Below are 13289 nucleotides of genomic sequence, written 5' to 3' on the forward strand. Positions count from 1 at the left end.
TCGCGCATTTGTATTTATTTATAAAATTCAGCAAAAATGGCGGACTTTAAGACTTAAAGACATTCTCTACCAGTCAAACACCAGGTATGTACAAATATATCTTTAAAATGGAATGTTATAAAAATATCTTTACATTAAAAAATTGTGTTTATTTTTGTAACACTCAATTGTAAAGATATCTTGGACCTCGATCGTATTATTAAAATCTAGACCGATATAATTAGCTAGCTAACTCTGAATAAACTGGGCAAGCGACAAAGTGTAACGGTGTCGTTATAATCATTAACTGGGGATCCATAGCCTTATTGGTAGGTAATATAATAAAATAAAAACTATATTTTCATTTCTCAATTATTTTTTAATTGATTACAGCGACATACATTAAAACTCATTGGAAATATAAAACATGACATTCAAGTTTTATCACGTTAGATATAACTTCAATAGGTAGGTATTTTGCTCTTAATTTAGTTAACTATCAATGATTGAGTACATTTCTGACCATAATTGGGTACTTGACACATGTTGTATTATTATAACAAAATTTAGTTAAATGGTTAGAAAATGAGCCATCCATTATAAAAAAGTGGAATTCAAAAAAATATATTGAGATTATAAAAAAATACAAGACTCCAAAGTCTAAAAAAATATTATTTTTTGTCTTTCAAAAATAGATTAAAAAAATGGTACCATACGATTCCATACATTTTAATGAAAAATAAATTGTACGACAACTATACACATAAACGCAATATTTCAGAGTCAAAATGGCAATTTCCTTGATCTTCCATACATTTAGGACAGACTTATATGATGTGACGCCACATCACATTATCATTTTGTTAGAGGCGTTTCAATCGTCGAGTGCGAGCGTCAGACTTTAACTCTCATTTCTGATCTTTGTGTTGCTTAAATGCCACGAGTCCCATATAGACATTTGATCCTCAGGAAAATCAAGATCGTTTGACATTATTTACAAAAACTGTCAAGTAGCCAATTGTACAAGCACGGATTTGAACCAGTGGCGTGGCTAGGCCATAGGCATAGTGGCCCCTTGCCCACGGCCTCGCACTTACGGGCCCGCCAAGAGGAGACAGCGAGGTTGAGTGTCAAAATTATCGTAGGTACCAATGAAAAAATATCGTACGATTCGTATGTCTATCTAAAAGACACTACCCCTAAAATTACTTGATATAAATAAACTAAATAAAAATAAACTTATTTGTCCAATATATATTTATAGAAAACAGAATTATCAAAACTCTGTTTTAAATTTGAGCTTCATTGCGATAGTTCGAAAACAGTTCAGGGGAAATTTGTAATTTTTGACGCAATTGGGTACTTGACACATGTTGAATATTATAACAAAATGGATAGAAAATGAGCCATCCATTATAAAAAAGTGGAATTCAAAAAATTATATTGAGATTATAAAAAAATACAAGGCTCCAAAGTTTAAACAAAAGAACTTTTTTTTGTCTTTCATAAATAGAAAAAAAAATGGTACCATTCGATTCCTTACACTTTATTGAAAAATAAATTGGATGACGTCTATACACATAAACGCAATACTTCAGGGTCAAAATGGCAATTTCCTTGATCTTCCATACATTTAGGACAGACTTATATGATGTGACGTCACAGCACATTGTAATTTTGTTACAGGCGTTTCAATCGTCGAGTGCGAGCGTCAGACTTTAACTCTAATTTCTGATCTTTGTGTTGCTTAAATGCCACAAGTCCCATATAGACATTTGATCCTCAGGAAAATCAAGATCGTTTGACATTATTTACAAAAACTGTCAAGTAGCCAATTGTACAAGCACGGATTTGGACCAGTGGCGTGGCTAGGCCATAGGCCTAGTGGCCCCTTGCCCACGGCCTCGCACTAACGGGCCCGCCAAGAGGAGACAGCGAGGTTGAGTGTCAAAATTATCGTAGGTACCAATGAAAAAATATCGTACGATTCGTAAGTCTATCTAAAAGACACTACCCCTAAAATTACTTGATATAAATAAACTAAATAAAAATAAACTTATTTGTCCAATATATATTTATAGAAAACAGAATTATCATAATTTCTCAAAACTCTGTTTTAAATTTGAGCTTCATTGCGATAGTTCGACAACAGTTCAGGGGAAATTTGTAATTTTTGACGCAATTGCCTTACACCTAAGAAGCCTAACGCCCAAAAAGAATTGTAGCCTAATTTGATTTGACTTATATCTCAGTGAATGTGTCACATTTTAGGCCTAACATTATAGTACTTTTGCGAACGATAATGCTCATTTGGACCTTACATCGTACCGGAGCCCAAAGTATCGTATCCACATGTACGGTCAACCAATTTGATTCCTAGTCCACTATAGAACCATGTCATAATGACTTCTACGACAGCGCTTATTGAGTGATGCATGTCATGTATAGAGTAGTTAAAGCGACAAGGTTCTATATTCAAATTGGTTGACTGTACGCTATTTATCGTACGCCCGGCAACATTGCAAACTTTTTATATTATCTTGGGAATATGCATTGAAAGAAAAGGCCTTGGCAGATGCGACTTCGCCTATGGCTAGATTAAGAGGCTGTCAATACCTAAAGCGCGCACACTGTCTATTTATATCGGAGTAAATGAGATAGCACTGTCGCATGTTACTGGGCCTGGGCAAGGGAATAATAAGAAAAATATTTAAATAAAAAAAAGTGGATTATTAGTGTAATATTTTACTCAACGATTTTATTGAAATTGTGATTTTAATTGCAGACCTAAAAGTCAAAACAATAAAGACATAAAACCGTTTAATTGTGATTTTAAGACCAATCGTTGCAATTATTTTCTATAGAGCCGATTTCGGTCAATCGTGTATCGAGTACAACCACGGTCTTTGAAATATAATTAATATAAACATATATTTTTCTTACTTGACTAAAACAAATAGTCTTTCTTAAAAAACTGTTTAAGTAACATCAATTTCAAGGACATTGGGTGTTGACAGCCTCTTAAGTTCACGCTCTTTATTATTAAGATAATATAAATTCAAGCTACACCACTGATTTGAACCCACGCTCTCCGTCTTCTCTCCTTGAACATCAGACGTCTACAAGATTTGGCCATCACCGTGGTCACTTATATGCAGGGGTCGTACAAAAAGTGCGGATGACGTCAAACCACTTATAGGATGATTTCAAATTGTATTTTTGTGATTCATAAACAACTATCACTTATCATTTATCAACCTCTTTATTAAACGATATCGCCACTTGAAATGAGTAAGTAGGTTTTTGACTGACACATTGTCAATCAGATGAACAATAAATTGACTTCGTTATTGTTTAGCTATTGTATCTTCACGATTATATTTAGCTAAAATTTATATTTACTAATGTATAAGAAAACGCTCTAAAATGTCATCTTTACTCGAATATTGTGGCAATCCCACAGACTTGTTCTAACTAATTTCAAATAATTATACCTTATGGTAACAAGTTTCGTGAAATTTATTTTATTCACTACATCACCCTACCACCTGTATTATTAATTCCATGGATTTATTTACGATTATTTTGTTACTTCATTAATACTACTTTGTTACTACATGTCACACGGAAATTTAAATACAAACTCAAACATCACCTGTGTGCAAGATTACGTCATTTTTACGTCATCCGCACTTTTTGTCCGACCCCTGCTTATATGCATTGGTTGTCACGATGCAACAATAATTCCTTGCTAAGTGTGTGAGTGCAACTGATAGGTGTCGGCTTAGGTATGGCATAGGTGGTCTCATGTCTTAGCTCGGACAGTATCTCGAAGAATTCCTTTGGTTCTTTCATTGAGTTTAGCTTATAGCACAGGAGACTCAGCGGACGGAATCCGCCTCTGTAATAGCAATAAAAAATCTCTTTCATCGTGCATCGTTATCAACACCTCGAACATCACTAGATGCATAGAAAAATAAGCAAGCATAGAGTGCTCACTCCATACATCAGTTTTCTTACCAAACTTATTACCAAACCGCTTATTATTTTCATAGTCGACAACTAGCTTCACGTAGCGGATTTAAAAGTACTGCTACTTGGCAATAGATGTCGCGACGAACGAAAAGTCTAATGCTCAACAATTTTCAGCTAATATTATAACCGGATTATCCGGAACTCTATTTTCAACTCATTCTGAGGAATACACTTTTCATTAGTCGCTACACTCGTGACATCCAGTGTCAAGTAGCGGTACTCAGTACCGCTACTTGACGCTAGATGTCGATACGAAAATAATAAGCATTTTGGTAAGAAAACTCATGTATGGAGTGAGTACTCTATGCTTACTTATTTCTCTATGCTAAATGCCACTATTATATGCTGGAACGCTTTACTATGATTTTGGCATATCATATTATCAATAGCAATACAGAGAGGTAAAGTCTAAGAATAAATCCTTGTTGACACTTGGCCGAAATAGATGACGCTGTATTTTTGATAACCAAAGTTATGGAATAATCCGAATAATAAACAGAGGCGTACAGTGCCAACTTGTTTAGCTGTCGAACCAAAAGCTCGAAATTATTTTAGACTTAGGTACTCTGACACGTCAACTTGCCTAACTTAACTTTTTTTACTTTGCTTTAAGTTGTTTAAATTATCCTAATGTCGTTGTTCCCGACGTAAACTAAGTAACGGTAGTTTTTGCTAGAACTTATATAAGTAAGATTATATAAACTATCTGATGCCCACGACTTCGTTCGCGTGTATTTATAATTCCCGATACGCACATTCATCCATATTTTAACCATATAAGATAAAATAAGATACAAACGTTCAGCTCTCTTTTAAGCCTCTTAGGGAAATAATTTTTAAAAACGCTGAAATTACTTGTAATATGGTGTCTTCCTACGAAGTTTCAAGTCCCTCTCTCACAGTTATTTTTGTTCCTGCTACAAACTTTCAACCCCCTTTTCACCACCTTAGGGGATGCATTTACAATAACACTGAAATTACTTTTCTCGTATTTTATCAAAATGTATTTTTTTAAAGTTTCAAGTTTCTAGCTCAAAGTTAAACTTTCACCCCATACAAACTTTCATTCCCTTTTTAACCCCCTTGAATTTTTAAAAAGAACATTTTTCAAATTTGCCGCCTTTTTTCACTGGCAAAGCTGACTTGCTTCGAGGAGAAGACTGAAAATAGATCAGATTAAAGTGGAGCATGAATTCTACAATTAAGTACGTAAATTAAATTGTTATTAATAAGGTTACTTACTTCTCGAATTGATCTTTTTTGGCCTGTAAAATTAAAATATCACTTGGAAGATTTGTCACTGGAGGAGGACTGGACGGCTCAAGTGCCTGTAAAAAAATGCCTGTATAATTCGAATATTTATGTACCAATTAAAAATAAAATGCACACATTACTAATGCCTGGGCCACACTAACGGGAAACGCCGTTGATTGTCGGATAATCCCAGTGTGGCCGTATGAAAAACATCTATTAGCGTGTTTCTCATTAGTGTGGACCAGGCATTAGTAAATTAGGTTCGTTCGAATATGTACCAATTAAAACTAAAATTCACACAAATTACTAAGGACCACTTGCGCGTTCCAGGGTTAGCCAACTAACTCGGAGTTAGCTGTTTATACGTATAGGCTAAGCTAATTATTATTTTAAATTCAATAGCAATATTATTAATGTGTAAACCGAGCACCAAACTCGACCCTACTTTCTTGCATAAAAGATGACCAGAAAAGGAAGATCTGTCACAAATAGCTTTTTGCCCATGTAGCTCCATAACCTCTATCAAGCCTGCTCATAATCTCATGACTAAAATATAATACCCTCAACAATACGTTTACACAAGTTCATTTAAATTGGAACAAATTTACTTAAGTTATTGCCCCTCGAACTGTCCTCTTATAGTTCAATTTAAAACATCGAAATGGGATATGTCCCTAGCCAACCGTGTATTCCAAGTTGAATGTAAGAACTTCACTTCGCTTCCCATCTAGTAGCTAAAGTTCTTAGTAAAACCACGTAAAACATACAAAGGCGTTTACACTTTCTTCCTCATGTTAATCCATATGACATCCCTATGCCAAATACAAAGAAATGTAGACTATCTACTTTTGCTTGGTTCCAAGTCAGAACCCATAATCTGATTTTTATTATTTAATCGTATGGCATGCATGGTTAGGCAATCAGAGAACAGCTTTGAGGTTGTTAAGCCAGGTAACTACGTCGGTTGTCAAGACATCTAGATTCTCAACCTCAACTTCAACCTTCGCGGGTTTTTAACCTCATTCAACCATTATGCTACTGACTACAATTAACTGTAAGTACCTAAAGGTACCGTTCGAATCCGAGCTCACCAGCATTACTGCTATAGTACCGATTGCATTGCAGCCGCAAATGTCAAAAATCCGGGCATGAACATCGATTCGACATGGATAGGAGACGTGTAAGGTCACAAAAGACTTCTCGCGCCAGCTACAAGGCGCACTGTGGACGCCCTCTGCCCCATCAAGAGGACATAGGACAATAAGTCAAGTAAGTCAATGCAGTAGGCAGCAGTAATTCTGGTACACTCTGCATCTGACCGGTAGCTTAATATACCTCACTGATGAAGATCTTCGGTTTATCCTGAAGAGCAGAAGGTTGGTTGCTAATCAGATAATTCAACACATCCCACTCTTTGATGCTGTTCTCTGTGTCCACGTCACAGGACAACGTTGCTACCGCTACTGCCCCAATGCTTGAGAAATCTTGTTGGAAAACTGAAAAGCGTTCATATTTCTAGCCTTATTTTATTGTATATTAGCTTGGAGGATTTAAAAAATGAAGTCGCCTGTAAGAGCTTACCCCTCTGTCGAAAACCTGGGACAATGGTCATATGTATTGTATGGGATGTTTATCTGACATAGCCAATTTGACGTGCCCCTCCCCCGCAAAAATCGACTGTTTTGTACAGAAAAATACGGACTAGGCTTCTCCAGTTATTAAACTCCTCTAAGTATACTAGAGATGAGCTGAATATATATATGAATCACATCATTTAAGTAGTTATAATGCGCCTCGCCCGCGCCAATACATGTACGGATAAGTAGGTACTAGGTACGAGCGAAGTGTACAATAACTGTACAATGAAAAATAAGTGTACAATAACATCATCATCATCATCAGGCCTATTATGTAAAAATGGTGCGGGTGCCAGCTGAGGCTTTACTTCAGGGTGCCTAGCCAGACGCCAATCGTTTATGCTCCGTATAGTGAACGAAACGCCAATGTCTCGGTCGCACTAATATGGGAGTGATAGAAACGCGAACGATTGGCATCTTGGCTAGGCACCCAGTTTTCTTTAGAAAGGGTCACGTGTTCACCAATTTTTGAATTAAAAAAATCGCCTCGATCCCGATCCGGGCCGTTCTAGGGTGAGTCATACTTGATTCGGCTATATTTAATTAATACATTGAGTTACTGTTCATATAATAGTATTTTATACAATCATGATATAATAGAGAACTTTTCAGTAGAGTACCGTGTTTAGGCAATGAAGCTTGCTGAGTTGCCTAAGTGAGGTACGAGATTGAAAAGCTTGATTATATCACTATAAAACCTAAATAATTAATGTATCTCAACAAAAATGTAGACATAAACGCGCGACTCCCGCCCCGCGCTCCTCGCCTGCCACCCGTTCAGTATTTTCTATGGGAGCGCGGCGGCACGTGATTAGTCGATTTTTTTTATAGTTGACTACAGCGTATCGAAATGAATATTGTAGTTGAGTTGGGAGCCCATACATGAAAAGTACGCAATTATAGTTTGGTATATGAAATCTTAATTTAACCATTACAGTCTCACATATGCATGACTTTTGCTTATGATCTGCGAATATTTCCACCATATCACCAAAGAGAATTTGAAATAGAGTGAATTTACTGCCATCTTTCGACACATGATTAAAACTTTTTCATCACACTTGCTCGAAAAAGATCTTATTTCATGCAGTTGTACTGAAGGACAAAGGTTTATGTTGTTCCCGGGGGAGTTAAGGATTTTGAAAAAAAGCTTTTTTTTTTAATTATGTAACTTATTCATAGAAACCAAGTAGTAAATGAGTTTTACTTATAAAATACTGACGTTTATAATTTAATATTTTTGTTTATGTTTAAAATTATATAATTCGATTAATTTAACAGCCGTTTAAAATATTTTTACATAATTTTCAATCGTGGCTGAATCCCGAATAGGTAATCGATGCCTGACTTGTCAAGAAATTACAAAATGGCGGACGAATGTTTCATATGTCACCGTATTTTAGGATTGTTTAGCTTAAAATGTAGTTTTTTCTTCGCAAGAGTGATGAAAAACATTGTGTGTATCTCCAGGGGTAAGAATATTCAAACTCTCTCGTATCCAAAATTTCACTTACCCCCTCGTTGCACAATGTACTATTAAAACATTAGAACGCCATTTGACTTTGATCCTTATTCTTTCACTGATATGTGTTAAATATCAAAAACTGGCGCCATAACCTTTAGGTTTTGCCCGGATGGCGCCACTTTTTGATATTTAACAAATTTAACACAAATCAGTGAAAGAATAAGGATCAAAGTCAAATGGCGTTCTAAAAGCTTCAGTCAAAGTGTTTTAACGTCTGCAAATGATACAACAAAGTTTAGAAATAAATGTTTTTTTTTTTTATATAACAGTAGGTACTGTTAAAGATTTTGGGACTTACATTGGTAAATTTTCTGCCAATTCTCTTCTCGACTGTCGTTTTCAGTATCAATGAATGTGTAGTCAAATCTGTGGCGATCAAACATTAATGCACATGTTACGGCTATGCTCACATCGAATACACATGCATAACTGTTGATTATGATCAACGCAGCATGTTTTTTGAACCTGAAATCAAAATAACAATTAATAAAAACCGGCCAAGAGCATGTCGGGCCACGCTCAGTGTAGGGTTCCGTAGTTACTCTTCCGTCACAATAAGCTAAACTGGAGCTTAAAGTATAGTAAATTGTTAACCAAGGGATGAAATGGTACCTTTCACCCGAGTTAAACAAATAGGCAAATTTGCATAATCAGTACCTAATTAAGTCTTTTTACTATGAAGGGAAAACTTTTTGCGATAACTCAAAAACAGCTAAACTGATCATGTCCGCTATAGTTTTCATTTAATGTCTTTCTTAACCTCTACTTCCACGATTTTTTTCATATTTTTTGGACCTATGGTTCAAAAGTTAGAGGGGGGGGGACACATTTTTTTTTTTCGGAGCGATTATCTTCGAATATATTCACTTTATCAAAAAATGTTTCTTATAAACCCCTATTAGTTTTGAAAGACCTTTCCAACGATACCCCACACTCTAGGGTTGAAGCGAAAAAAAAATTTCACCCCCACTTTACGTATAGGGGAGGTACCCTAAAAAAATTAAATTTTTAGATTTTATTGTACGACTTTGTCGGTTTTATTGATTTATATATTCATGCCAAATTTCAGCTTTCTAGCACTAACGACCACGGAGCAAAACCTCGGACAGACAGACAGACAGACAGACAGACGGACATGGCGAAACTATAAGGGTTCCTAGTTGACTACGGAACCCTAAAAATTAAAATGAACGGCGGTTGCACAGCCTGTCATAGGCGATAAAAATTCTATCATCCTACCACCGCATGGAAACCTAACGAAACGCGAACGCCAAACCAAAAGAAGAAAAAAAGTATCGGGATGACAAAATTACATAACGTAACACTATAACCAATATTACCATACATTTTTAGGGTTCCGTAGTCAACTAGGAACCCTTATAGTTTCGTCATGTCCGTCTGTCTGTCTGTCCGAGGCTTTGCTCCGTGATCGTTAGTGCTAGAAAGCTGAAATTTGGCATGGATATATAAATCAATAAAGCCGACAAAGTCGTACAATAAAATCTAAAAATTTAATTTTTTTAGGGTACCTCCCCTACACGTAAAGTGGGGGTGAACATTTTTTTTTGCTTCAACCCTACAGTGTGGTATATCGTTAGAAAGGTCTTTTAAAACTAATAGTGGTCTTCAACAAACATTTCTTGATAAAGTAAATATATTCGGAGATAATTGCTCCGAAAGAAAAAAAAATGTGTCCCCCCCCCCTCTAACTTTTGAACCATAGGTCCAGAAAATATGAAAAAAATCTTGGAAATAGAGCTTAAGAAAGATATTAAATGAAAACTATAGCGGACATGATCAGTTTAGCTGTTTTTGAGTTATCGCAAAAAGTTTCCCCTTCATAGTAAAAAGACGTACACCCACAGTTCATCCCTTGGTTAACAATCTACAATACTTTAAGCTCCAGTTTAGCTTATTGTGACGCAAGAGTAACTACGGAACCCTACTCTGAGCATGGCCCGACATGCCTGGCCTAAGTCTATGTAGGTTTTAGTATATTTTATATATTGCTTAGTTATCATTTGTGACAGATGTGACGTCGCGTTAGTAAGTGCGACGCTTTGAACAAAAACAATAAAAAATATAATAAATAAATATTATAGGACATTATTAAACAAAGCATCTAATGAGTATATTGCGTGCTGAATTATTTTATTTGGAAATATAAGGGTCGTAAATTCTTAGTAAAATATATCAACGTTAATTTATTTGGGTATACCTACATTGCAAGCTGAATTATTTTATATGAAAATATTAGAGTCTTAAATTCTTAGTAAAACATAGAACAGTTAATTTATTTTGCCCCGCCACTGTATATACCCCAACCACTGGATTTAGTAATGTGGTCATATCAAAAACATGGGTGTTACATTTTTTGTTTTTCATTTATTACTTATAGTTCGTTATTTATCAATTTGAATATTGTAATAAAAGGCATACTACTATATTACCTAATCAACGACATACATAATGTTACTCTTGGTATAATGGTTATTATATAATTATTTATGGTTATTATATAAAAAAGATATTTGTTCCATAACTAGTGACATTATATAACCCATCAAGTTTGACGACCGGTCTGGCCTAGTGGGTAGTGACCTAGTGACCCTGCCTATGAAGCTGATGGTCCCGGGATCAAATCCTGGTAAGAGCATATATTTGTGTGATGAACACGGATATTTGTTTCTGAGTCATGGGTGTTTCTATGTATTTAAGTACCCATTTATAATTATAAATTATATATATCATTGTCTAGGTACCTACAACACAAGCCTTATTGAGCTTACTGTGGGACTTAGTCAATTTGTGTAATAATGTCCTATAATATTTATTTATTTATCAAGTGCCATACGTCATTTTTGAGTTGTTGGAATTTCGATTTGATTTTAATCAAATTTCGATATGTAGCTCTCAATATATAAAAAAATGGGTTAGGTTAAGTTAAAACTGTGACTCCCACAGAAGCGAAATTTGCAAAAAGTAAAAAAAATATTGTCAATGAATAGAATCAGGCATACTTAGGATACCGCGTAGAGAGGCGAAACACCTGTCGAGTTTTGTACTTTTGGTGGAGGGTTGTTATATTTATTTGCGTATATATTTTTGCGTTGGGAGGGTGGGAACATTAATTGCATGTAAAAATACGCAAGTAAGTATAACGGGTTAGCACTGATTGACTAGCACGTTATCTTTTCGCGGATTAGCAAAGTAACATTTTTTGTTTTAAAAATAATATTTTGTGATTGTATAAAGTATTACGGTATTAAAATGTAATATACCAAGAGCCATTATACAATATATTTTATACTTTATAAAAATGATATAAAAATAGGCATTATATAAATAACAGTTTAATTTAAATCATATTATAACAAAATTAATGTATAATAATGTTAACATTACAACAAGTAATAATATAAACAAGTGCGAGTCGGACTCGCGCATGAAGGGTTCCGTACCATTTATGACGTATTAAAAAAAAATCTACTGACTAGATCTTGTTCAACATTTTACCACTTTGGACACATATTTTACCACTTTGGAAGTGTCTCTCGCGCAAACTATTCAGTTTAGAAAAAAATAACATTAGAAACCTCAATATCATTTTGGAAGACCTATCCGTAGATATCCCACACGTATGGGTTTGATGATTTTTTTTTTTTTTTAATTTTATGACGTATTAAAAAAAAACTACTTACTAGATCTCGTTCAAACCAATTTTCGGTGGAAGTTTGCATGACAATGTATATCATATATTTTTTTAGATTTTTCATTCTGTTATTTTAGAAGTTACGGGGGGGGGGGGGGGGGCACATTTTACCACTTTGGAAGTGTCTCTCGCGCAAACTATTCAGCTTAGAAAAAAATTATATTAGAAACCTCAATATCATTTTTAAAGACCTATCCATAGATACCCCACACGTATGGGTTTGAAGAAAAAAGATTTTTTGAGTTTCAGTTCTAAGTATGGGGAACCCCCAAAATTTATTGTTATTTTTTCTATTTTTGTGTAAACATCCTAATGCGGTTCATAGAATACATCTACTTACCAAGTTTGAACAGTATAGCTCTTATAGTTTCGGAAAAAAGTGGCGGTGACATAATCGGACAGACAGACGGACATGACGAATCTATAAGGGTTCCGTTTTTTGCCATTTGGCTACGGAACCCTAAAAACGGCATTATGGCAAGTGTATGATAGTTTTATAATAATTATATTAAACATTACACACCGCAAAAATACACGTAATATAAACATACCTGTCGAGCTCATAGGTAAACCTAGCCCTCGTAGTAATTCGTACACCAGGTTCATCATCATCACCCAACTGGTGCTGGACACTGCTGCCACTGTAATACACGGCACTAGGTCCTTCTAAACTCGGACCTTCTTTATTGTAAGTCGGTTGGTCGCAATTTGCACTAAATGGCAGTGCAATTTGCACTATGCCTTCAAGTTTGGCGTTCGGAGGCATTTTTATTTCAATTATTTTACGAATCGCAAATAAATTTCAGAACTAGTAAATGTTATTTAATGTAATATTGACAACACCTAACAACTATTGTGGATTGTGCGAAGACAATCAATAGAATGAGTAATCGATAACCTTATCAATGTACAAAAAAATAGATGTATATTATATTTATTGCCATTCGAGTCATGCGTGATACTTTCGCACTTACATACAGATATAATTAACAATCCTTTGTTATCGTATTATCTCGAAAACGTTATAAACTTAGGTTTTTGTCATTCTACTTCAGTACCCCAAGTACGCGTACGTCACGTCACGCTATCGAATAAATTTACACTAGGGGTTCATTTAACCTCAGTTCTTTTTGTACTGAGACAGACT

The 13289-nt window shown here is 35.1% G+C and overlaps 1 protein-coding gene across 1 annotated transcript; it reads right to left on the reverse strand.

Annotated features, from left to right (window-relative positions):
* Positions 1-337: 337 nt before the first annotated feature.
* Positions 338-13004, reverse strand: LOC133532173 (uncharacterized). Its single transcript, XM_061870724.1, has 5 exons — positions 12694-13004; positions 8729-8895; positions 6604-6764; positions 5257-5342; positions 338-3880 (listed from the first exon to the last, which is right to left on the reverse strand). The coding sequence occupies exons 1-5, from the start codon at positions 12906-12908 to the stop codon at positions 3691-3693; spliced, it is 819 nt and encodes a 272-aa protein (XP_061726708.1). The 5' UTR covers positions 12909-13004; the 3' UTR covers positions 338-3690.
* Between the last annotated feature and the right edge of the window lie 285 nt (positions 13005-13289).

The sequence above is a fragment of the Cydia pomonella genome, chromosome 26 (assembly GCF_033807575.1).
Source record: "Cydia pomonella isolate Wapato2018A chromosome 26, ilCydPomo1, whole genome shotgun sequence".
Lineage (NCBI taxonomy): Eukaryota > Metazoa > Arthropoda > Insecta > Lepidoptera > Tortricidae > Cydia > Cydia pomonella.